Source organism: Hemibagrus wyckioides, linkage group LG09 (assembly GCF_019097595.1).
Source record: "Hemibagrus wyckioides isolate EC202008001 linkage group LG09, SWU_Hwy_1.0, whole genome shotgun sequence".
In the NCBI taxonomy this organism is placed as follows: Eukaryota; Metazoa; Chordata; class Actinopteri; order Siluriformes; family Bagridae; genus Hemibagrus; species Hemibagrus wyckioides.
In genome coordinates, this window is record NC_080718.1 from 23739719 (window position 1) to 23766084 (window position 26366).

General features: G+C 37.8%; 1 protein-coding gene across 1 annotated transcript; it reads left to right on the forward strand.

Moving 5' to 3' along the window:
- The first annotated feature begins 14808 nt into the window (after positions 1-14808).
- On the forward strand, positions 14809-25307 carry ythdf2 (YTH N6-methyladenosine RNA binding protein F2). The gene is made up of 5 exons (XM_058399537.1): positions 14809-15214; positions 16997-17076; positions 18211-19815; positions 23154-23216; positions 24269-25307. The coding sequence occupies exons 1-5, from the start codon at positions 15166-15168 to the stop codon at positions 24290-24292; spliced, it is 1821 nt and encodes a 606-aa protein (XP_058255520.1). The 5' UTR covers positions 14809-15165; the 3' UTR covers positions 24293-25307.
- The last annotated feature ends 1059 nt before the right edge of the window (positions 25308-26366 follow it).

Genomic DNA, 26366 nt, shown 5'->3' on the forward strand with positions numbered 1-26366 from the left:
CTCAAGTTTTTTGGAGAAGAAAAAAAAAGTCGGAACGTTATAATTCCAAGGTCTTGAGTTGCGTCATTCTCAGAAAATCACGTGGGTGTGAAGTGTATGTCACCAACCCTGAACATACCAAGAGCTGAGTAAAGAAATCTCTGTATCCAAACTCACAACCTGCACTTTCACAAGCCCAAAGACTTGAGGGAACTTGTGCTGATTCTCAGTTTTTGTTCACAGTACGCCACCAGGATTATTCCATATGAAAATATATGAGAAAAATCAGTTTAAAAAATTCATAAGAAGCTGATCCTAGAAATTGTTAAATCAATTAAATAGTACTAAAATGCTGGGAGTCTGACAATCTTGCTTCTCTGGTTTCCTTTAAAGGTTTAAATACTTTCTTGTAGTTGAGATGTATGGCTCTATGTGACAAGTTGTCTCACAAGCACTACAGAACGTTAAGACACCGGTGCAGAATGTTTGCAGAATTTCAGCCCTTGTTGTTAGGTGAGGTGGAATGTCTCTGAAGTTTTGTTTTTTTTCTTTTTGAGAGGAACTTTGCCAGTTAAATGAGGAAGTGTAAATTGGACTCAACATGACCCTTACATCATCTTTTTTCAGCTATATTGCAATTGCCTTCGTTGTTATTTAGCTAACTAGTGCTCTCTTAGCTTTAGGCAAACCTGCAAAATGACTATCTTCCAAAATGCTGGATATGTACATTATTCGGATCTTCAAGGATTCTTTAGTAAACAAGGCTGTTGTGTATAGAACCATTATCGTTTAACGGAGCATTAGGTAAGCTTAGTCTTTTTGTCTCTCCCCAAGATTAGCTCTCTAGTAGTTAGGTGAGTTTTACAATTTTATTTTTTATTTTTTTTTTGTACCTTTACATGTTCATGATGATAGTGGCACATAAAGAGTCTATACACTGACTGACAGGAGGGCTGTCCAAACACAGACAAGCCTTCTGGCCTAGTCAATTTTCCAAATGTATAATTCATTGTTTTTCCATTATGTTCTACACAAATAAAGTGTAATGAATTAACCAAAAAAATGACTTCTGCAACTTTAAAAAAAATGCTTATAGATGCGCATACACACACACACACACACACAAACACACAAACACACACACACGCACTGATCACACACACACACACTGATCACACACACACACACTGATCTCACACACACACACTGATCACACATACACACACACTGATCACACACACACACACTGATCACACACACACACTGATCTCACACACACACACACTGATCACACATACACACACACTGATCACACACACACACACTGATCACACACACACACTGATCTCACACACACACACACACACTGATCACACATACACACACACTGATCAGGCATAACATTATGGCCTCCTGCCTTGTGTTGAGTAATCCTAAAGGTGTGCTTTGGTATCTGGCACCAAGATGTTAGCAGCAGATCCTTTATGTCCTCTGTGGGCTGCAGCTCACAACTTACAGAACTTAAAGGATACTTACAGGACAGAAAGGATACTTTTGATAGATACTGACCACTGCAGACCGGGAACACCCCATAAGAGCTGCAGTTTTGGAGATGCTCTGATCCAGTGGTCTAGCCATCACAATTTGGCCCTTCGTCAAACTCGCTCAAATCCTTACACTTGCCCATTTTTCCTGCTTCTAACACATCAACTTTGAGGACAAAATGCTCACTTGCTGCTTAAAATATCCCACCCACTAACAAGGTGCCATGATAAGAGATAATAGTGTAGGATAGTGTTATTTACTTCACCTGTCAGTGCTCATAATGTTATACCTGATCATGATGCCATAAAATACCACTTATATTATATTGGGGTAATTTAAACTTAATCCTCACTTCCTCCTCTGACAATGTAGGCTATAGGGGCTGCGTAAGCATACTCTCTCTCTCTCTCTCTCTCTCTCTCTCTCTCTCTCTCTCTCTCTCTCTCTCTCTCTCTTCTCTACTTTAAGATAGAATTTCCCAGCTGACTGAACCCAGTTTAATGAAATAAGCCCAGAGATTAGGAAGTTTATAGCCACAGATATGAGACTCAGGATTCAAAAACATGTTTGAGCTCCAGAAAGCTGTGTGACTTTACACATGCCCCTTTGAGAGTCATATCTCTGTGGTTGCCAGGCTCTTGCTTTTTCACATGTCGAGCTAGTTTTGAAACATGAAGATGAAGGCTCATGTTTTCATTTTCTTTGTTTTTTGTATTTTGTTGACTCCTTATTTCAGGTGTACATTTTCATGGTAGGGGTTCAACCAAGAGTTCTAATAATAACTGGAAAATAATAACTGTGTTGTAGTTGAAAAGATCTATATCACCATTATAATGGTGGGCAACAGTTTATGACCAGATGAACAGTTTGTAACAAAATATTTTTTATTATCTTGTATTATTTCAGAATAATTATGAAGGCATATACACTATGAAATAATACATAGCAAATTTAGCATTGCCCAAGAGAAGTGTTAAAACAAATAGCTTTTGAAATCTTCAAAGTATTTCTGATGAAGCTCGCCATCTTCTCTTGGTACTCTTGACATCTTCTCAACCAGATTCATGAGGAGCTTCACCCAGGAGTTTACAAATTGCCAGAGCTCCTTCCTGCTTCCTATAAATTCTATTCATTTGAAAAGTTTTGAATGGTAGTGTACAGTAAGTTCAGTGAGTTTGTAATCATTGCTAAGTGAAATTTCTTTGCAAATATTATATTATATGTCTATAAAAAGTCTATTAAGGTTCCATCAAAGTCAAACTTAATAAGTGATATAAAAACCATGTTAAATTTAGAACACTGACATTATGTTTGTAGCTTTTTGAGGTTTTATATTCAGTCTTATAAAACAGTTTTATATAAGATCTTATAGTATTAAATTTGACCTGTCAGTATATCCCAGTGGGATGTGAGTTTCCTGAGTAGGCAGACTTATGATGGGTTGGTGTTGAGTGAGTTGGCCTCCCTCTCTGGCTTTTTTTGGATATAGTGGCGTGATGCAACACCACAGATACAGCGTGACAAACAGCTACTTCTGGTGAAACAGGCAGAGCTGTGAGCTCAACACTTCTCTTACAAATGACACTAATAACTAAAATCTAATCACTCCTCTATTGTACTACGATGAGTAGACTCAGCATGATGTAATGATCTCCTGTTCAAGTTATCTAAAACTGGAACGGGAAAGAGGAAAAAGGAGCAAACAGTAAATCTAATCTTATCCCCCAAAAATCAGTTTACCATACTGATCTGTTTTTGTGATCGTCTCTGACTCACTCTTTCTCTTAGATTGTGTATGCAGTTTCTGAATTTATTCGCCCACTTTTGAGCCTTTTCTTAGTACGAACCACTGTAATAAACCTGACTTGTCGCACTGCTTGCTTCCAACACTGCAGGGATATCAGAAATGAGCTTCATGTTCCCTCCAAATACACACCCAGCTACTCCAATCAACACTCTCCATTCTTACCCTAGATCAACTAGTGAGGGCAGACATGATTACGTAAAGCATTCCTTTCTCAGATTTCCATCTGTCCCATGCTTGGTCTCTAGAAATGATCCCTTGCCCGCCCAGTGCCAGAGAAATTATCAAATTATCCTGTACATCCACCCTCATTAGTATCAAACAGTTCAAGACACTTAGTGCTGCCCTCAAATTTCATTGCACCAGGGACATTGTTACTCTTTCCAAAATTACTCCTATTTGCAAGTGATTAATAAGAGAATACGCCTGGCAGTTACTGTGCCACTCAGCATTTTGGGATATGAGATTGACTTGTGTCCCGGGAACATAAGCTAGACCAAAGTTTTTAATGTGTTTGAGAGGCTGCTAGTGACCTGCTTTAGATAACCATCTTTCCATTCTGCCAAAGGAAATAGATAAACCACTGCTGCAGTAGGTTCTGTATCTGATTAGGTCTCCCTTCTTAGCTTATGAGTCCTGGTGACAGGCTGATACCATCAGAGATTCTCCAAGACTATGTTGGCCATGATCTTACTGAAATTCTGACCAAATCCTGTACCTGAGGTTACCCACACCTATGCCTCATCAGTAAATTCATGCCCTTGGCACTGGTCCTCAGGTTGGTTTATCTATTAGATGAAAACAATGCCTGGATAAAAGATAGGGGAAAGTTAAGGACTGATAAAGGACTAACGAGGACCTTTGACGTTCACAGCCATTGTGACCCATGCATAATATAATATTGCTCATGCTTAGTAATGATAAAAAGTACCTCAATTACCTTTTGGCAGGTGTGAGCCATATTTGCTTCCAACATCTAAAATAGGTTTTTTAAGACTGACCTTATGTGACCCATTTGACTCATTGTGGCCACTCAGTGCTAAGGTTGAGATTGCGGATTGTCAATGACAGCTGGATGCAGTGTGTGAGTTCATGTAGCAGGACAGTGGAGTCAGTCACATTGACTGACTCATATCCTGTAAGCCTGTATATAATAACAGTAACTTTTACCAGTTCAATTCTTGGCTATGAAGCAGGTCTAAATTAGTCTTTAGTTATATTAAGAAACTCTGTAGGTTACTGCTAAGCCCTTTGAGACTACTCGAAGCTTTTCTATTGCTGTTCGGTGTTAAATCCTCTGATGAAGGTAAAGCATGTTAGTGATTTGTATATTTGTATACTGTCCCAGGACTGGGCACATAAGGTCACTGAAGACATACCTCTTCCTGAAACACTTGAACTAGCTCTAATTCTTTCCCTGTATTTTATGTATTGTTATATGTTGTATGTACATATTTTTAAAAAAGATATTATATATATATAAAAAAAAAAACCTTAGTTTTTAGGCTAACAGTATCCTAAGTCTGTGATCTATTGAACCAGTGTTAATGTATTCATTGATAGAGACTTTGTACATCACTCTGGATAAGAGCATCTACCAAATGCCAGAAATGTAAATGTAAAATGTAAATGGGCACATGGACGTAACCCTCGATGTGATAGCATGACAGGGCACCATTTAGCATAGCAAAGCCAACTACAGGCATGTTTTTCACAGATGGACGAAACACTCTGCACAGACAGTAAACTGAACATGGGAGCACAGGAACCCTAGAGCATCATGACTGCAATGCGGTGCCAATGTACAATTCATGTCTCATTTTAATCATGGAAAAATAATCAGTTTGGTTACTCAAATCACAATCTGCTCAAAATTGTGTTCAGTGGAGTACTTTATTTACTGAACTACTGTGTGTGATGTGTAATGAAAAGTATAAAAACAGACTAACACTAACTACATTTGCAATGATATTTAAACGCTAACAAACGGCAGCATCTATAATATCCTTGTTAAACAGCTCAGACTCTAATAAAGCCTAACATAGCTTTTATAGGACCCATGCTCTGATTTTTTCTGTTTACTAGGCATCTGAGTTGGGCAAACAGATCTACCTTCTTCTGTTACCTATTTATTAAAAGCTAACCCTTTTAAATTGACAGCATGCAAAGAGACAACATGACAGAAGTGGCCTATGGGTGCTACATTCCACTTTTGGCCTTTGGTTGAGTAGATTATGCTAGCAATGCAGACTAGCAACTGATGTCATTTTGTGTGTGTGTGTGTGTGTGTGTGTGTGTGTGTAAATGATGGACTATGAGATTGTCACCCCACTGTTGAGCATTCCTGTTGTACAAGCATGCCAGGCCATTGCTGATAGAGAGAGAGAAAGAGGGATAGAATGAAAGACCAGAGGGGATGGAGTAACAGAGCGGTCATGTCACATGGTCAAACAGAGATGTTTTACAGGTTATACTGTAGTCAGAGAAAAAGTTACTGTAGGAGAAAGAGACAGATCACTAGTTAAGAGAGATGGCAGACCAATCACACAAAGGCGGTAAAGAAAATAACTAATCTGAGCATGCAGCCAAGATGCAGACAAGATGCCATCAAGAAGTGCTTATATTTAACAGCAGAATATGAAGAATGTTTCTTTGGTCAGATTAGTGGACAAATTAGGATATCTGTAATCCAAAAAAATTTCTGTAGCTGGCTAATTTTGCCAATTTACAACCCTAAAATATTTTTAAAAATGTATATATGAAATATTTGCAACATTTTTTACTGTAAGGATTAATCAGAGAAGATAAGATAAGATAAGATAAGATAAGATAAGATAAGATAAGATAAGATAAGATAAGATAAGATAAGACAAGACAAGACAGGACAGGACAGGACAGGACAGGACAGGACAAGATAAGATAAGATAAGATAAGATAAGATAAGATAAGATAAGATAAGACAAGATAAGATAAGATAAGATAAGATAAGATAAGATAAGATAAGATAAGATAAGATAAAACATTATTGATCACTAGGGGAAATTACAGCATTCCAGTACTCTGCTTAAAAAAAGACTTGGCATAAATAAATTTAAAAAATAAAGGACTAATAAAATAAAGTTAAAAAAGAAAGAGAACATGAAAATGAAATAAAATAAAAATAGTTGAAAGTTGAAAGTAAAAATATAAAAATGAATGCATAGCAGAGACAAAAACTGTAAACCTACATACTACATGTAATATAATTCTATGCTAAGGAGCAGGAAGTACAGTTAATGCTAAATAAATCAAAGTCAGAAATGGTGTGTACAAGCCAGGTTTACCCGGTATGCTTATTTGCCACAAAATGAAAAATCACACATTATTAAGGAATTATTTAGTTGTTAGTTGAGATCAGTGATCTTACAGTGTAAAATAATTCGCTCACCAGCAGCTGATTTAGTGCCATTGCACTACAAAAAATACAAAGTTCTGTCCAGAATTAATTTGTCATTTAATTCTCAGTGTATAATCTGTGTTTCAACACTTATCTAAAAGCCACCAATGAGACAATGACAGACTGATGATGTAAGCAAGAGAGAACTTAACAATTTTCTTTAATCACAGATCTATCTTTAAAGCGTCTTTATCATATGATCTGACATGGATCATATGACATTTTCTCGCAGTCTGTTACAGACTTCTGGCAAGATTATCTCCTTCTCTGTGACTGTGTAATAATCTTAAGAGACTGGTGTAATTATTCAGTCTTTTTATGTGAAAGAAGTTTAGTTTAACTAAGTTTGAAGAAGAAGAATGGAGAGAGAGACCAGAGTAAAGTAAAAGAGTTGTCATCTCACATGCTCAACCAGAGATGATTTACAGGTCATACTGTAGAGAGAGAGAGAGAAAGTGTGACAGTGGGAGAAAGAGAGACCGTAAGATGAAGGATCATCTGATTTCACATGAGTGAGATAGTGCGAGTGCTTCAGAATGTCAGCTATGAGAATCAGCTCTCTCACTACATCAAACTGACACCCGGCTTTAAAGGGAACGTCCACTGAACACTTCAACATCGCTGTAAATTTTTACCTTCAGTCAAAAAGCCTTTGTTCTGATCGCACGTGTGATCAGTTATGCGTTAGACCTACATGCAACTTCTGAATACATTTAAATAGAAGCTGTATGTGTTGTTGATCATCCAAAACTTTGCAGATAGAGAAATGGAAATTCTGCACCACATAGCAGATATAAATACAGCGATATCCAGGTTGTACTAAAATTCACAGATCTTTGAATCGTTTATTTTCACCGAAGCGCTTTATATCACAAGAGTCCATGTTGCTAAAATTCACCCACTCGTGACCTCCTTGGATGCAGCCCATCGCTCCCTACACACAGCCAATGATTTACACAGCAAAGACATCATGGAGACCGCAGCTATTTTTATTGGCCAGTAAACTGGCAGATCTGCTCACCTACAGCAACAGGCCAATCAAACCGAGACGAGAAAACAGATGAAAATAATCTCAGCATGTTTCCGTAATCAGGAACTACATATAGCAAGATATTTAATATAGAATATAGTCAGGGCTTTTACGGATTGGCCCAAATGATGGCAACAATCTCAAAACTTTCACAGAGTAGCTGAGTAATTTTTTAAAAATTATAGCTTAAAACAATTGCTAGATTTATTCACCTACACTTAAATTGTTAGATTTATTAACATTTTGATTTTAATGTGATTCTTTGTAAAGCTAGAAAGGAGCTACCTTAGAAATTGGGTATAATAACACACACAACATACACCCCATGCACAAACACACACACAAACACATGAACACACAAACAGACAGACAGACAGAAGGACAGACAGACAGACAGACAGACAGATAGATAGATAGATAGATAGATAGATAGATAGATAGATAGATAGATAGATAGATAGATAGATAGATAGATAGATAGATAGATCACTTAAAAAGAAAAAATAGTTTTGACATAAATAAAAAGTAAATAATAATAATAATAATTATTATTATTATTATCATTAAGAAATAATAATAATAATAATAATAATAATAATTATTATTATTATTATTATTATTATTATTATTATTATTATTATTATTATTATTATTATTATTATTATTATTTCTTAATGCATATTGAGAAGGTTTGTTTGTGATTAGTTGAATAAGTATGCACTGTATGTTTAAACATCATATAGGAAAACATAAAATCATCATCATTTTTAAAAAATCCTCATCAAATTCTATATTTTGTCATTGCATTAATAGTGTGATAATATTTTTAATATTTTTTACAGTCTGAACTAAATGAACTGAAACCATAATTAAATGATTTTATGTTTTAGATTCATTGCTGTATTGATTTAAGGCATATAGTAATTTTTTTAAGAAAATTTATTTATCATTTATAATTAATCTATAAATAGTAATAATTATTAATAATTAATAAATTAATAATTATAAATAATTGTAATTAATCATTTTTAAAATTATTATCCTTTATAATTATTATAATTGCATTTGTAATAGATATACATGTTAATGGGAAATTTAAATTATTAATAGAATTATTTTAATTATTAATTATGTAATAGAAATATTGCTTGTGTTATAATCTGTGTGTTATAGCAAAAAAAAAAAAAGGGGGGGGGGGAACTGTTAAAGTTTGTTAGTTGATGCATCATCATAAGACATATCATAATCATCATAATCTCATATCCAAATTTTACAATAATTTGGTATTCTTAATGAAGAGATTGCTTTAAAGGGGCTTTAAAAAATACATGAAGGGCCATGAATCCCAAACAATATAGATAACATTTGTGTTTAATATTTCCAATTACAAGATCACATTTAACAAAGAATGTGTTATTTGTTTTTGTGAAAAAGTCTATAGTATAATTTGTGTAACAAACTATACTATAGTATAGACCATGGTGCCATAAATCTAGAAAAATATGAAACAAAGATTATTGCAGTCACTGACTCTAAATACAGCTCTAATGAAAATGTGACTGCAAATGCAGATTTTTTTTACAACAAATGCAAAATAATTTTTGTAAAAAATAAAAAAAAAAACAAGTCAATTTGACCCGGATGCCACACAAGCATTAATAATAATAACACTCACCAAACTGCCAAGCCCATCAGCTGAGAGGTTACATTACATCACTTCAACTCTCCACACAGCTCAAATGATGAGATTTAAAACATATATTAAAGCGTATACATACTCGGAATTTTGTTATTGGTTATTAACTGTGGTTTTCAACACCCCAAATCTTATACACACTCTATGTCTTGCATAACATCAATACTTACACAACATCTCGAATTTAATTGGTCAGAAGGTGAAGATTCATTTTCTATAACAGCAACTAACAGTAATGCCATCTGTAAGATCGATCAACAGTTTATATTAATGAGCTTTCTCAAATAAATGGATTACAAAGCATGTTTCTTTAGCAAAGATGTATAACTGATGATTTTTGTCAGGTTTTCTGTAAGGTGATGTTTATTCATAGTCAGAAAGGAGTCTCCCATGTCAGTGCATCATAACAGTCAATAAGCTTTCGGTCATGGCAGGGGTTTCGGGACACATGGGGATGTGCTTTTCTATTTTTTCAGTAAACTGACCAGATTAAGGAGTATTGATTTTTGTTGGTTTGTTTGTTTGGTCTTAGTTAACTTCAAGAGAAAGGAAAAAAGAGAAACCAATTGAGGAAGTAATTGTGTATCATGGAGACATAAACTCAGTCTTGTTTCACAGCATTGAACAAACACTGAACTGGCTAGTAAAATTTATCCTTCTAAAAATTCATGGTGTGAATAAATGGATTCATTAATTGCTAGGATTTCAGAGAAATTATGCATTTTGGAAAGTGATGTTATTGGAAAAATAATCAACTCTGGGGTTATAATAATTTCATGTTCATGTCAGGGTACATTACACTGATTGTTTTCAAATAACCCCATGCCTCTAAGTGTTTTATTACATGTGTATTTAAACCTCTGAATGGAGTGCCTGAAAACTAAAAATCATTCGAAAAAATCTATGATTTCATCCATGACTTTAGTCATTATAAATACTTGAGGAAAGTGATTTCATGTGTTATTCTACAGACCTCCAAAGTCCAGACTCCTGGTGTAGGACCTGCATCCCTTTTCTCAAAGAAATAAGTTATAAATGAAGCAAACTGCTCTTAGACCAGCACTTCAGATCTATATATATACAGGCTGAGATCTTTTTCTAGCTCTTGTCTTCAGGGAGATGAGCGTAACGTCACCCGTGAGCCATTTTGCCATGGGACTCCACTGAGATCACTCCTCGTGCATCGTTATAAATATAAGAGCCACCTGTCAGAACAACCCCATGACCCATTACTGCCCTGCATGGGGCAGAGAAGAGGAGAAAAGGCAGTGTTTCTGGTTCTCAGCCAGACAGCACAAGCCACACTCTCTGTCTGGACACTTCCAGTCTCTGTGGACTGGGGAGTAACTTTGTTGCTTGTTAGGGGACAGATGATGTCACTTTCCTCCTCTTTCATTGGTCACAGTTAGGCAATCTTGCTGTCCAGGGAAATGTGGGCAGTGTTTGTTTTACATTGCAAGTTCCCTGTTATTGTGTACCAGGAATAGCAAACCAATTAAAAATAAGAAAGTGTGTGTGTGGTTTGTGTGTCTGTTTGCAATTGAGTATATGAATAAATGTTATGATTCGTAAGCTACTCTTCACATTTCAACTTTTATTCAAGACCTCAGTGTTTGTTTTTCTAATTTCAAAACTCACATTCAGAAACACATGCAAACCTTAGTTAGCTGTATAATTAAATGCAGTGCAGAGGCAGAGCAGATAAAAGATAAACTGTCTACCTTTTACTTCTATTCTTTAGTGCAATGCAAGCAATAAACCGCATGTCATCAAGGCAGAACTGAGGTGTTGTTATGAGCTACATGGACACAATGACACCCAGTTGTATGGCTGGTTGGAATAATAAAACAAGAACATAAATGTTTAGTTAGCTCTTTTCATTTTCTGCTTAATAAGTTTGTGTTCACAAGAAAGACTACATGGGTGGACAAGGTGGCCAAATTCACCTGGTTACCAAAGACTTAAGAATTATATCTATTTTGTTTTAATAATCACTGTGGTAATGCATTTATTTTGCAGCAAATCAGATCAGGAACAGATCACTTATCATTTATTTTATACAAAGGCATTGTTGTTGCATACATAATTAGGTGGTGTACTTTTTAGTTTTAATAGAAATAAGTATTTTCAAATAAATAAAGAGATAATCAAACATAATAATAAAATAAAATAAAATAAAATAAAATAAAATAAAATAAAATCTGTCTCACAACCACGGAATGGGTTCACGTAAATCTGTTATTACGCTTTATCGCTGATAATAATAGCTTTACTAGGGCGACATCTAGTGGACAATAAGCAAACTGACAACGGCTCTGCTGATAATTATGTGGTTTATCATTATTGAGGCAAAGAGGAAGGCCAAAGAGGAGGTATATGGATGTAATAAATGAGGATATGAAGCTAGTGGGTGCAAGTGTTGAGGATGCAGAAGAGAGGGATAGGTGGAGAGAAGGGAAAAGCCGAAAGAAGAAGAAGAAAATCATTAATGGCCTTAATATAATTCTTTTTATCAGTTTCTCCTATCACTGTTCTAATTTGATGGTGTAGGATTGTCTGTAGGGCAATTCCACAAGAAATACTGACATTTAAATGCACTAAAAAACATAATAGAATGCATTTGTTATATGAATTTATTGTTATTAATCAAGAAGGGGTTTAATTAAAAAAAAATTCTTTTTTTTCATATTGCTCTGAAATGATAAGATAAGATGGTGATTAGATAACCTAGACCAGAGTTCTCTAGATCCCCTGCTCTTATCTGGAAAGGGCGTGTGCGTGTGCGTGTGCGTGTGTGTGTGTGTGTGTGTGTGTAGCTTTTATTCCAACCAAGCAGAAGCCACACCTGAGTTTAATGAAAGCTTAGATCAAGATCAGCTGATTAAACAGGTGGAATCAGGTGTGGCTCCTGCATGATTGGAATGAAAAGCTGCACCCACACCTGCCCTCTGCAGATAAGCTTGGACACCCTTGACACAGACAATGAAATTCTTTTGGTTTTACACAATGAGAATGTTTTCACACAGCCTTTCCTGGCAATAAAGGAGCTGCAGTAGTCATGGGCAATACACAAATACATTAGATACATTTCTCTTGTAGAATATAAAGAAAATGTCCTCCACCAGAGAGTGATGGTAAATGTTGTTTTATATAACTAACAATAATTTTAAAATATAACATGCCTAACAAAAATGGCTGCTTCTGAACATAGCATATACATGACTGTAAAGAATTATACTCACTTTGTACATGCATGGCTACACAACTACATGACTACTTCTCTGCATTTTCTGTTTTCCCCCCTCTGTCGGCTGTTAATTTCACATTCAATTTATTTTCAATTTCACATTCAATTTTTCAATATAATCATCAAAAAAAAACAGCTTTAACAGGAATATAAAAAATCCTGAATAAAGTTTAAAATTTATCAATGCCACTGAAAAAACTCCCTGAGACGAAACCTCGCATAACCAGATGTCAAAAAGGAAACCCATCCTCATCTGGGTGACACCGGAAAATGTCATTATAAATAATTTCCATTGTTTATTAACTTTAAAAATTCAGCTTAGGATTTCTTATACAGGAACCCATCACAAATGTAGCTGCTAGTCTTTCATTCCTTATTCTGTGGTAGGCATTTTAACCTGTGCTGGGATAAAACAACATTCAGCTGGATGGGATGCCAATCCATCACACACACACACACACACACATTCACACCTACAGGTGATTTTATGCTCCTTTTCTGTCACCTTGTTAGTGGTACTTTGTTAGCTGTAATAACGTTATTTCCCACCTCGGCACGTTGGACGTGCAAAGTGGAAAAAACATGGACACCTCCATGAAAGTGTGTCATTTATTTGCTCTGTCAAAGCTCGTAAAGCTCATAAAAAGCTACTTAACTGCCTCTTTTGCAGTTACGGGCCTAAATTGCTAGTGGTTCTGTTCTACTAGAGTGAACGTCAAGCATTCATGCATTTTGGATTGAAATCTCAGCACAGAAAGTACAGCAGAGAATCGCTATAATGTTGATGTTTATCTTTTCAAAACAGTGAGCAGTACAGTAAGTGATATAGACTTAACCAAATACAGTGTCTATATAGTAACTAATCTAAAGTAAGTACACTAATGTAAAAGGAGAGAAGGGGGTTGCAGTGTGTGCAGACATGTTAATTTGATATCACCCAGTAAACATGGAAGGAACTAGTTGAGAAGACTATACCAAACTGACGAGTTGAAACTGCAAGTAGCGTTCTTGGTGAATTGTAGCAACTATGAGCGGGGAATCACAACTTTCTACTTCGCCTTGAAAATGACATTAACAGAACCAGTCCATCTAGCTTTGTGTTTTTAGATGGTGGGACGAAGAGTAAAATCAAAGCCAACACAGAAGAACGTATGAAACTCCACACAGACAGTAACCATGAGCTGTGAGGCACTGTTGCTACCTGAGCCCTTGAACAAGGTCCTTAACCCTCCACTGCTCAGTTGTATAAATGGGATAAATGTAACTCACTCTCGATAAGGCCGCCTGCCAAATACTGTAAATGTAAATGTACCCACTGAGCCACATCATACCTCCCACTTATTACATGACTCATCTTGCTGTATGTATTCTTCAGCTAGCCAAGTTTTATCCATGCTAAATAGCACTCATTTATTCCTTACATAACCCACAGTGCGATTTACACTCGTACCATAAATACAGCATTCTTCATGATCAGGACGCACTATAGCTGGGTGATATGATTATATAATATCCATATCATGTTCATTTATTTCACATTACACTTTTATGAGGTATCACTGATCTTTTTTAAAATTTGTTTAACTATAAAATGACAAGTACTTATAAAAGTATATTTGTACTTATAAAATGACATGTATTTATTTATTTATATTCATTTATTTAATTTAATTGTATTGTATTGTATTTCTTCAACTCCATTTAGTTTAAGACTCGTATATCGTACGTCCTAGTAAAGTATCGTGATGCGATATCGTATCGCCCACTCCATCGCTGTAATCTCTGTAATGCGCCTCCTTGCCGCTAGATGGCGCGTGCCTGCTGTGTTAAATACGCGCATCTTCCGAGCATCCTCCGCGGACCGAGCCCGCTCAGCCATATTGAAGTCAAGCCTCTTACGCACCACATTATTTTTCCCACCCGTGTTCCTGTAAAAACCCACCTCCGCGTCACGATTGGCCGGACGTTCACGATTTTGATTGTCTATTGGTCGGAATGACTACGAGTATCAATCCGTAGCCTATCACAATGCAGGAGGCGGGATTTGACCAAATACGGGTAGGAAAAAACGTTCTTTCGGCAGAGGAACTGTAGCCCGCCATTGTGTAGACACTTAAGCTCTATAGAGACAGGGGCACTTGGCTAACTCTGGAAGACATTTCCTACACTCAGCCGCACTGACTTATTTAAAAAAAATCTAAATTAAATAGTAGGTTCCAGGGAGAAAGAAATGTCAGCCAGCAGCCTTCTGGTACAGGTAAAGAGAGGCACTTTATGAACCTTGCACGAGCGCCGTAGCTAGCAGTGACTCTCTCTCTCTCTCTGTAGTGCAGTGCAGCGGTAGGCCTGACCACCTGCTGTCCGACTCACTGGTCAATATAAATCTTTTTTATTTTCCCCTCTTTTCATCCTCACAACTCAAACCTTCATGAATCACCTGGACCCAATCCAGAGACCGAAAGGCCAAGGAAACAAAGGTGAGTACAGACGGAGTGAGAAGGCGTGAAGTTGCAGTGTGGCTGTTCTTGGCGTGGGTCTGAGGATCCGCGCGCTGCGCTAATGCTAACTACCCGACTAGCACGTAGGCCTTGTGCCTAACTCCCATTTTACTCTGGAGTCGCGTGAACGCTCACGCGCTTTTCACTCGATGTCCACGACCAAACACGCTACGTATGTCTTCAAGTGTGCAGGCAGAGCGTTTGCTGTTATTTTCGGTCTGTCGGAACAGAGCCCACGTTAGGTAGCCAATTAGCCTGGGTAGCTAGCTGGCTAACTCTGCTAGCGGTCAGGCCAGGTTTAGAGTGCCGAGATGAATCTGAGGAAGTGCGCCTGAGTGATGCGTGTAGTGTCTCAGCTAGCCTTATTTACACAGCTTTATTCCTCTACAAGATCACCGACACTCTAAAAAATAAAAATATTTAGTTAACCAACTTTAGAAAGGTTAGTCATAGTAATTATAGTAATCGATAGCTAGCCAAAACTGCATGCTAGCTGTGGGTACCTGGCTGACCTGGGTTCAGTCACACACATCTCTGTAGTCTCTATATAATATCACTCTATTAGATGGATTATTTCCTCTATATAATTCACAGATTATTAAACTCTGTGCTTTCAGATAGTTTAGAGTATATAAATCACTTCATAGATGATCTAAAGCACTAATTTTTCTAAATGAATTTAACTCTTCAAATATACACGAGGCAGAGAAAGCACTCTGTGTCTTTATTTATTTATTTACTTATTTATATTTCATTTCTTAAAGATATTTACTAGTGAACTCCCAAAAACTAAAACAAGTGCAGTCTTGTGCATTATATAGCAAAGGCACTTTTTGTAGTTTTTGTTATTCTGGTGCTCTGTTCACTTCTTACAGATATTATGCTCATGTGTCATATTGACAACTATATAATATTTTCATTTACAAGTCTTAAATAGATTGTTAAAGACACACCGCCGGTTCTCGTGCCTAGAAATGCGTAGCAGATGCACCAAATGTGAATTTGCTGTGAAAGTTGTTCCATCAACAGAAAAAATGAGCTCACAATAAAGTTCACAACTTGTTCAGTATAGATGACACTTTAGCCTGAAACAATTCAGCTTAATTATGCTTGTAATAACTAGCCTGTGTAGACTGATGATCTTGATGTTTGCCACATTTGCATCATGAAATGAAATTGAAATAAAATCATGTATACTAAACTAACCACGTGTGCTGGCTTTAAAGTCTGTGGCATGGTGTCTAATCAAAATAATTTTTCTCCCAGTCAGCAGTCTGAGCACTCAGGATTGTATCCTTTAATATGAATCTGCAAAATCTTTGTATCCTGATGCTGTAATTACTTTCAGTAGAAATAATGAAAGCATGTATAGAGCTGACAGTCACTTCAAGAAAGAGATATTTGTCTTTGATTTCTGTCCAGAACTTTACTATCTCTTTTTCTCGTATGCTTTGTGCAACGTTGCGCCGTCTGACATGCTGTTTATCTCCACGTTTTACTTTCCGAAAAGGGAAGAAAATTGGTGTTTTAACCTTCAGCAGGCAATGATTTATATAAGCCACAAAAAGAAAGGTTGAAAACCGAGCACATATGTTTCTACCGTGTGGTGCATGTTCATTTGAGTCATGTATTTTGATATAAACTGCACTTCATGTGAATGTCACTTGTGAAATTGTGGTCGTTGGAATTTGTGTGTGGCTAAAGCTGAGGTTTGGTATGTGTAGCCTCTGCTTAGTAACCTCCTTTCTTTTCCTCTTTCAGTGCAAAACGGAGCTGTTGCCCAAAAGGAGACTTTAAATGATGATGAGTTCGAGCCTTATCTGAACGCTCAGCCCAGACAGGTAGGTTCTGTTACACATCCACACAATAGCGGGAGCCTGGAGACATAAATGGTGACTCAACTATTGTAGGTCCTTGCTCGGTGCCTATTATCCCCTTAATTGCATCCTGGCCACAGGCCTTTGTTTCCTGAATAAAATATGCTGTAACTGCATTGTTCAAATGTTTCATTAGAAGTTAAGAATTCAGGGTATGTGCACACTGCATATTTTTCTTCCAGCATGAAGGGTGCAGGAAGTAAGCCTTTTGATTAGTTTCTCCAAGTTTACATTTGGGCTTTGTGTGGTGATGTCAGATTTTGTTTATTTAAGTGAAATCAATTGCTGTTTTGCTTTTTCCTCATATCTTAAATATTTACAAAAAACCATGAATGTACTCGCCTGTTCTTTTTGTCATGTGGTGTTCTTAATCTGGTTCAACTTGTTTAAAGTTGTATGTTAAGCAATGTTTGATCAGATATTATACAAGGAAGAAAAGCTTTGGGTCAGGGCTCTAAACTCTTCTCCTACGTTACATAATACTGGGTCAACCGAATGCATTTACAAGCCTACAAAACGAAGTCTGCTCACTTTTACATTTATTGCACCCTGAGGGCCAGACACCTAAGTTTTTTTTTATTTATTTTCATCTCGCATTGTGAGACCTGTTCAAGATGAGATGGATATGACATCAGTGCTGAATTCTTGTAGATTGTTACACTTAACAACACTTTTTTGTTGACCTTATTTAGCTTTGAAACAGTACCATGAACACCAGCTGAAATGTGTCACTGAGCACGTCAAGATAGTAAATCGGAGGTGGGGCTGCTAATTGCTAGTCACTCCCCATGAAAATATACAGGGACTCTCCTTTGCCTGGGGTGTACCAGAATCGTTCAGTTGGAAGAATTCTTTGATGATGTTGGATTGTTTGTAGATTTGTAAGAGTAAACCTCAACGTTTTATTTATTAAAAGTTATAAGATTCTGCAAGTTTTGATGTTTTTCTCACTTCCTCAAAGAGGGTATGTTAATTAGTTGAATAACAACAAAATGTACATGATCTATTGGGTTAGAGAGTGGAATTATTTCTACCAATTTATATATGGTTTTTAAACATTTTTGTGTTTATTAATGGATTGTTTTTCCATCTTTTCAGAGCAATGCATATACGGCCATGTCCGACTCCTATATGCCTAGCTACTATAGCCCCTCCATAGGATTCACCTACTCGCTTAATGAAGCGGCGTGGTCCACAGGTGGTGATCCTCCCATGCCCTACCTGACCTCTTATGGACAGCTTAGCAATGGGGAGCACCACTTCCTCCCAGATGCCATGTTTGGGCAGTCAGGGGCACTTGGGAGCAACCCTTTCCTGGGTCAGCATGGTTTCAACTTTTTCCCCAGCGGGATTGACTTCTCTGCCTGGGGGAACAGCAGCTCTCAGGGACAGTCCACACAGAGTTACGCCTACGCACCCAGCTCGCTCGGGGGTGCTGTGATTGATGGACAGTCTCCATTTACCGCCAACGAGCCTCTTAACAAGGCTGTAGGGATGAACAGTTTGGACCAGGGTATGGCAGGGCTTAAGATCGGGGCAGGAGACATGACACCTAAAGTTGTTGGTTCTGGACTTCCTGGTGGACCTTTGAATCAGGTATCAGCAGCTCCCAGCATGCCCGCACCTTCTATTGCGCCTGCCAAAGTGGCATCCTGGGCGGACATCGCCAGCAAGCCTGCCAAGCCCCAGCCTAAGATCAAGACTAAAGGCACCTTGGGGGGCACAAACCTTCCCCCTCCACCAATCAAACACAATATGGATATTGGCACATGGGATAACAAAGGGGCGGTGCCGAAAGCAGCAACACCTCAACAGCCAGCACTGCCCACCAATGGACAGCCTCCCAATCAGGCCTCCCCTCAGCCAGCTGCACCTGCCGGAGGGGTGCCGCAGCTTCCCCTCACCAATGGACAGCTTGCACCTCCTAACGTTCCATTAGGACAGCATCCCCAGGCTCCAAATGGGCAGCCAGGTATGGCTCCACCTCAACTTCAAGGCCCACCCCCTCCTGCACAACCTTCTCAACCGACCCGCTGGGTCCCTCCTCGTAACCGTGCCAACGGCTTTGGAGATGCAGCAGGAGGGGCCAGCCAATCCCCTCCCAGTGCCGGTATAGGTGGCGTCAGCGTGCCACCAGAACCGCACCCGGTCCTTGAGAAGCTGCGTCTTGTCAACAACTACAATCCGAAGGACTTTGACTGGAACCCCAAGCAGGGACGTGTGTTTATAATAAAGAGCTACTCGGAGGACGACATCCACCGCTCAATCAAGTACAACGTGTGGTGCAGCACGGAGCATGGCAACAAGCGTCTGGACGCAGCATACCGCTCTCTGGGCGGAAAGGGCCCCCTGTACCTGCTTTTCAGCGTCAACGGTAGCGGCCATTTCTGTGGTGTGGCTGAAATGCGCTCACCCGTGGACTACAACACGTGCGCTGGCGTGTGGTCGCAGGATAAGTGGAAGGGTCGGTTCGATGTGCGTTGGATCTTTGTCAAGGACGTGCCCAACAGCCAGCTGCGTCACATCCGCTTGGAGAACAACGAGAACAAGCCAGTGACCAACTCGCGTGACACGCAGGAGGTCCCACTCGAAAAAGCGCGGCAGGTGCTCAAGATCATCGCGGGCTACAAGCACACCACCTCTATCTTCGACGACTTCTCACACTATGAGAAGCGCCAGGAGGAGGAGGAGAGTGTTAAAAAGGTAATCAAACATTTAATGTCAGTCTTGTAAGTTATGCAATTAGGACCATTACATTTCTCTGAGACAGAGGTAGAAGGTGTGACCTCTTTTTTTTGGGATGATTTCAGTAGAGAGAGAATTTTTTTTTTTTGTTTGTTTTTTTTTTTGTGCATGCTTGTACAACTTCACAAAAGATTTGAAGCGCAAAGCAAGGGGTTTTGAATATTCCCACACAATTTGAATGCGTATTTTGATTAGCATCTCATTTGGCGGTACATGCTTTTTAATGATCTGAAACGTGTCAGTGAGCTGTGGAAACGTTTGTCAAGTCAAATCGCCTTTATTTATGTTGCCAGCCGAACCAGTGAAATAAGATATATAAATAACATGAACAAAACCAAAAAATTTTAAAAGACAGAACCGTGCATGAAGAGGGATGGAAAAACAGAAGACTCGTATTCTTTGATTTGTTATACATCATGATCTTGAATGTGAACTTTTTATTTATTTATTTTTAAGTACATTTTTTTGAATCAAATACTTTGTGAATGCTTTGAAATCAGTATAAATTTGTTGCTAGAGTAGAATCTGTAGAGAAGACATTATCGCTGTACAAATGTTTGTTTCAAATGTCTGCATAAATCATAAGGATTTCATGTGGGTTTTGAAAACACCACAGGAGGATTTTATGAATTAAATTGATTGTTGCAGTCTGAAACACCAAAGAGGAGGCTAGTATAATAGATTCCCCTTGTTTCAGGTGCGTAATAAACCTCATGGTTGTCTTGCTAGAGTTTCGTTTTGAGCATATTTTCCTCCATTGTTTGGTGATGATGGGGCTAATAACCATTATCACTAGCAGCATATTAAGCAGTGTCCTGTGTATAATCATTATTGGAAAGCAATAGATGCATGTGGTATCGCAGAGCATAAATCAGTCATAGTGAAGACAAATCCTTTGTAATGTAATGTCATTTTGAAGCGATGATTTAATTGCCAGCATTCAGCACCTCTGTGTTTTTATTTTGCTCTGGTGCTAAACGGTGCATCTGACTGGGAGGCAAGTGAAAAGCTGCAATTTATGTTTGCTAGTGGTAAAGCCATTCCAGTAGAGTGGGGTTTGTTATAAAAGCAAACGGGACTAAATCTGTTCAGAAATCACCTGTGGGTGTAATGGTTAGGTGTTTTGGTCATGTTTTGTGTTTTCATGCATCCTGTTAAATTGTGTGTACATGAGACACAGAAATTAATCACAAGAGTCTTTCGGTGACTTTTAATGTGAGCCTGGAGTTATGATGATTACATTGTGTGCGTGTGTGTAGTGGTTGTATGAATCGTCATTGTAACAATGGGCTAGCTACTAGGGTGTGTGTGTGGTAAGCAGTTGTAATTTTGTTTGGTTACTTAGTGCTTTGACACTGTTGTTAATACATTTGCTTTCATGTGGCAGTTTGTTACACACATCTTAACGCGTCAGTAATGGAGCCAGATTTACCGGAACCTGACTCCACAAATGTGTTTGGGTTGCGCTGATGCCAGGAGCCACCCGTTAAATAAAGTTGTATAGAGTTCTTACTTGGCTACCTAAAGTTGTGTTACTTGGATTCTTGACTTGGGCTTATTGGATCTGCTGATAAAGCAGTAAGATGTAAAATCAGTTTTCGCTGTTTTACCCCCTGTCAGAAGTGTTTGAGAGCCAAATCCTAATAAACGTTGGAAAGCTATGAGCATTTACAACAGAGGAGGGAGAAATATCAGGAAGGAATATTAAAGCGTGCGTTTTCTCACTGTACATGCGAATAAAAGATGTAGATTTGATTAAAAATTGCATAGTCCAGTGGGAATCATTTATTTGCTGGAACATGATGTAGCTGTTCATGTCACGTGAGAATATTATGTGTTTCGGGGCTTTTGAATTTTAAGTCATTCATGCTTTGAATGCTTGTATAGCTTCTTCCCTACTTGTTCTCTGTTAAACTGAAGCGTTCAGCCTACTTACTTCTCCAACAATAGTATGACAAGTCTCAGAGGAAGTTTTAAAAGAAACTAAACTTTTTTTCTTTTCTTATGGGGAATTCGCTTCACAAGGGCAGAGTTGCTGTGAACCGAAATTGTAATAAACGTGATTAGGAGTAAATGCATGGCACATTGTCAGAGTTTGTTTATTCTCGCGTCTGCTGGCCAGCCACTGTGGAGGATTTGTTTCATGCCCAACTTGTGTGAAATGCATTTCTGACTCTCAGAAAACTGTTCAGGTTGAAGTATAAATGAAGCTGAATTCAGATATGTGATGCAGTGTTGAGTTCAAAACTGGATGTATAGATATAATAAATAGCCCTTATGTGCTTTGGCCATCCTGTAATATCTACCTAGTGTTGAGAATTCAGCAATAAAAAAAGTTTAATTTTATTTTAAATTTAGTAAGCAGTTCTCCTTACTGAAATAATGCTTTGGTCACAAAGGGTCACTTAAGTTACAGAGTACCTGAAATTCAACAATTATATTTTCCTTTTAAATACGAAGTTCTTCTTAAGCATAATTAAATTGGATAAGTGACTAAAACTTCCAAATACCATTGCAAAGGGAGACTCTTGTGTACATGCACTGTTAAATGCTGTATTTTATTTAAAGTGATGTCGCTTAACATTGTTTGAACACCGTTTAATCACAATTCTTCAGAATTATTCTATTCTGTAAACCTGTTACAAAACTTAAATGCATTGTTCGGTTGTGATTGTGGAGTTTGTGAGTCAATGCACACACGGTTCAATTAAACTCTCAACGTTTATCTTGATAACCTGCTGAATCCTAGTCGAAGCCACTTATTAGACAGATTTCTCACCAAGGTGCTTTATTGGCTGTTTTCATTAGTCCACCTGACGCGTTTTCTAAGCTAGTTAGACCGTCTTCATCAGCTCAGATCTCACTTGTGAATTTATTTATGTATTAATTTATCGGAATTTACTGTGCATTTGCTGTTGCGCATCTTAAATTAGCATGCTTTGATTCACCTCTAGAGAAAATACAACTGCAGATTAGATTTGATCTATTTAAATTAATGCAGCACTGATGGTATTGAATGTTGTACAATGAACTGTTTGCCATGCTGTAGTGTTGAAAATTAAACAATTGTACACTATCTGTTATACAGTATTTTGCCCAGTGATGCTTGTCAAACTTCCTCTTCATTCAGCGGTCACACTGAAAATGCCATGCATGACACCTGTGTCTGTGCAAGACATTAGCCATTTTTGCTGATGGTGGTAGATTTGTGTCCCTCATGGTGAAGATCTAGTGTTTTGGGGCTGTATCTTTTCAATGATAGTTTTTTTTATTTGTTTATTGTTAAATTTGTGCAGGTGGAGGTGCAGGGGAACGACCCATACTCGAGTAATCACAGCCGGAGTCACTACAGAGTGCAGGTAAGTCTCACCTTGAACACACATCGATGTCTTAGAGGGATGCCTGCCAATGGATAAGATGCCATTTTATGTTACAGTTTTTAAACCAGAAAATGGTGTGTATTTTCTCAAATTATTCAAAGTGCTCCTTTAAAGTACAAGTGGATGCATTCTCTTGTCCAAAGCATGTTTCATAGTCTCTATTAAAACACCCATCCTCATACTAGTGCTAACCAAAAGTCATGATTCAGCCAGCAGCAGCAGGGCCATGTTAAACGAATGCCGGTCTGGTAAATAAGCTGATGCAAAGAAGCACTAAAATATACAGTGTAAAAGCAGTGTAGCATAAGCACTGTTCTTCTAAATGATTATGTTTGGAATATATTTAATTACATCTGAATCTCATGATGGAACATTTTGTGCCCTAAATTAGCAAAGAAGAATTGCAGACTAGTAGAAAGGCTGTATTGACCTGATTTTGGGTTGAGCCAGCAGGGAGTAGGCGGCCAGAGGAATATAAATGGCACAAACTGAAAAAATGTTGATAAATTTATTTAAAGCTGAAATTGTACATTAAGTCTGAATTGCTAATTTCTAGAAATGACCAAAAGTTCGACAAACAGCTACATAAAATGAAATAAATAAATATAATGAAAACCGTGGGTGTAGTTATAACCTGGCCCTGTGGCTGGTGCTTTCAAAGTGCTTTTTATCAGCCACTGATTTTGATGTAGTCATGAGTATACTATGAGGGAATAAAATCTACATAATGTCTCAATGCCTTTTTATAAATATTTGCAGCTGAATATGAATTGTCAGAAGCAATTAAACAGTGGTTTGATGTAATGTGTCTCCTTTTTTGCTCGTCTACATTCGTGACAAATAATTGAGCCAAAACACTCTAATGAGCATCGTGTGAAATTGTCCCATTTGATTTATCGTTCCAGATGTTTTCACGATAACAGTGAGCGTATATGTATACGGTCTCAGCTATACTAGTCTTGTATTTGCTATGAAGGTTTGTTTATTTTCTTTGATTATTGATTTCTCTCTCACTTTTCACTTTTCCCTAGGATCGTCAAGGACGTGTCAAGTAAAAGCCACTTGTTTTTGGGGAAAAAGACTGATATGGTCCTGCTCTCCCCAACCATACATCCAGATGTTTTCACTGATTTATTTTGGGGAAAGACTTAACCAAGGATTCAAAGCAAGAAAAAAAAATGAATGAAAAAAAAAAAAACCTAAATGAAGACTCTTCTCTTGATTTCTGTTGACTTAAAAGACTTACTTTGAACTTGTAGTAAAGGAAAAAAAACGAATATTCATAGGACTACAACTTAATTCTATAGGATGCTTAGGGTGATCATTTTTGCGCCTGTTTTTGTCCCATTCTTTTTTTTTTTTTTTTTTTTTCTTCGCTGCCTCCTCTTTTCTCCTCCCTTATTTCTTTTAAACTGTTTTGTTTTTACAGTCCAAGAGCAAGGCTGGTCTGCCTCATCACTAAAGTCGATAGTGGATTTTTTTTTTTTAGTATCGGATTCGAAGGCCCTGTCTGAACGGCAGCCTGTTTCATTTCTTTGTTAATCCCTCCCCATTTTTTTTTTTTTTATTGGAAATGATCCCATCAGGATGCACAGTGGGAGTGGCCTTTCAGTGGATTTTGCGTTGAGTAATTCTACAATAGCCTGTGAAAAATGTCATCAATGCAAAAAGGAAAGATGTCCTTATCTCTCTCTTATAAGAGTGAAAACGTATAATTATAATGAATATTCTGGACTTTTTTTGTTTGTTTTAGGCCTGTTGGTAAGAGTGGGTTTCGGTCATGACAGTTTAATCAAACACCAGAAATGTTAATTTTGTCATTTGTATAATTTTTTTATGGTGTGCAAAAACGGGGCTGTGTTTAAAAGTTTTCTGACATTTTGTTTTTTTGTTTTTGTTTTTTTTTGCATTTTTTCCCCTTCAAGTTAAAAATGTTGCTACGGGCTGCTCTCTTCTCGTCATCCATTTTTCTTTCTCTTCTCTGTTTCTTAAGTCAGCATCGAGGTGGGCTGTGGACCCTCTCTTTCTATTACTCAGTTCATGAAAATAAATGTGGTATACTCAGCACAACACGTGTTGCATTCTCCCCTTGTTTGACTACATTCTTCACTTCCCCACACTAACCCATGTCCCGAATCGCCTGGTTCCTCCCTTCACCCTCGATTCCTTCAGTAGCCGCCTGCGTACTCCACCCGCCATTCCAGTAGTATGTTAATATTCGTGCATTTAAAAAAAAAAAAAAAAAGTGGGGTCCTGCAAAAATTCAGGCACTGATCAGAATAATAAAAAGCTGCTGAAATGATGTAGTGTGGTTCGGTTTTGTTTGGGCTCAACAAATCAATAACCTGCATGATTTGGCATGTGAGATGAGCAGTGGGGTACGTACCATATGATGAAGTATTGTGCTGCAAAAGTGGCCCATTTCATAGTCAGGTGTTTGAAATTATTGTTCTACTTTCCAAAGTTAGCAGATACCAGCTTGTGTTACATGTGTGTATTGTATTTCATGTGGTGTTGATTTCTGAGTGAGTGAGAACGTGACAGACTTTTTGCAGGCTGTTTGTATGAAAGAAAAACACTTCAAGCAACTTTTCAAGTGCTGATTCTGGTGACAGCTGAAAGGAGGATGTGTTGGCGAACAGATGTCAGTTTACACGTGTGTGGGGGTGTATGTGCGCACATTTTACCAGAGCAGAGACACCAAGTAATTAGGTAGTGTCAGTTTTTTACTCTGTACTCAAAATGTTGAGCGACTCAAACGACCATTTTTACATTTTCAGTTGTTTTTTTTTTTCCTTTCCTTTTTTCTATTTGTATAAATTTTAACAATAGACCTTGTGACAAAGCAGCTGTACAGAAATCCGGATGCAGATCGAGACTGCGAATAAGCCAGTCAAGACCGTGAAAAGGAAAAAACACCCTCAGACATCAGGAAGAAACCTTGAAAGGAACCAGTCTCCAAAGGGATCCCATTCTCATCGGGATGACAACGGAAAGTGTGATCATAAAGCATTACTGTTCCACAACTGTATACTGTAAAGTTACACTGCACTTAATGTGTTGAAAGGCTGTTCAGTGCGAGTGAACTCGGAAGAACGGCCCTCTGAGGGATGACTGTCTTTTTTGTTT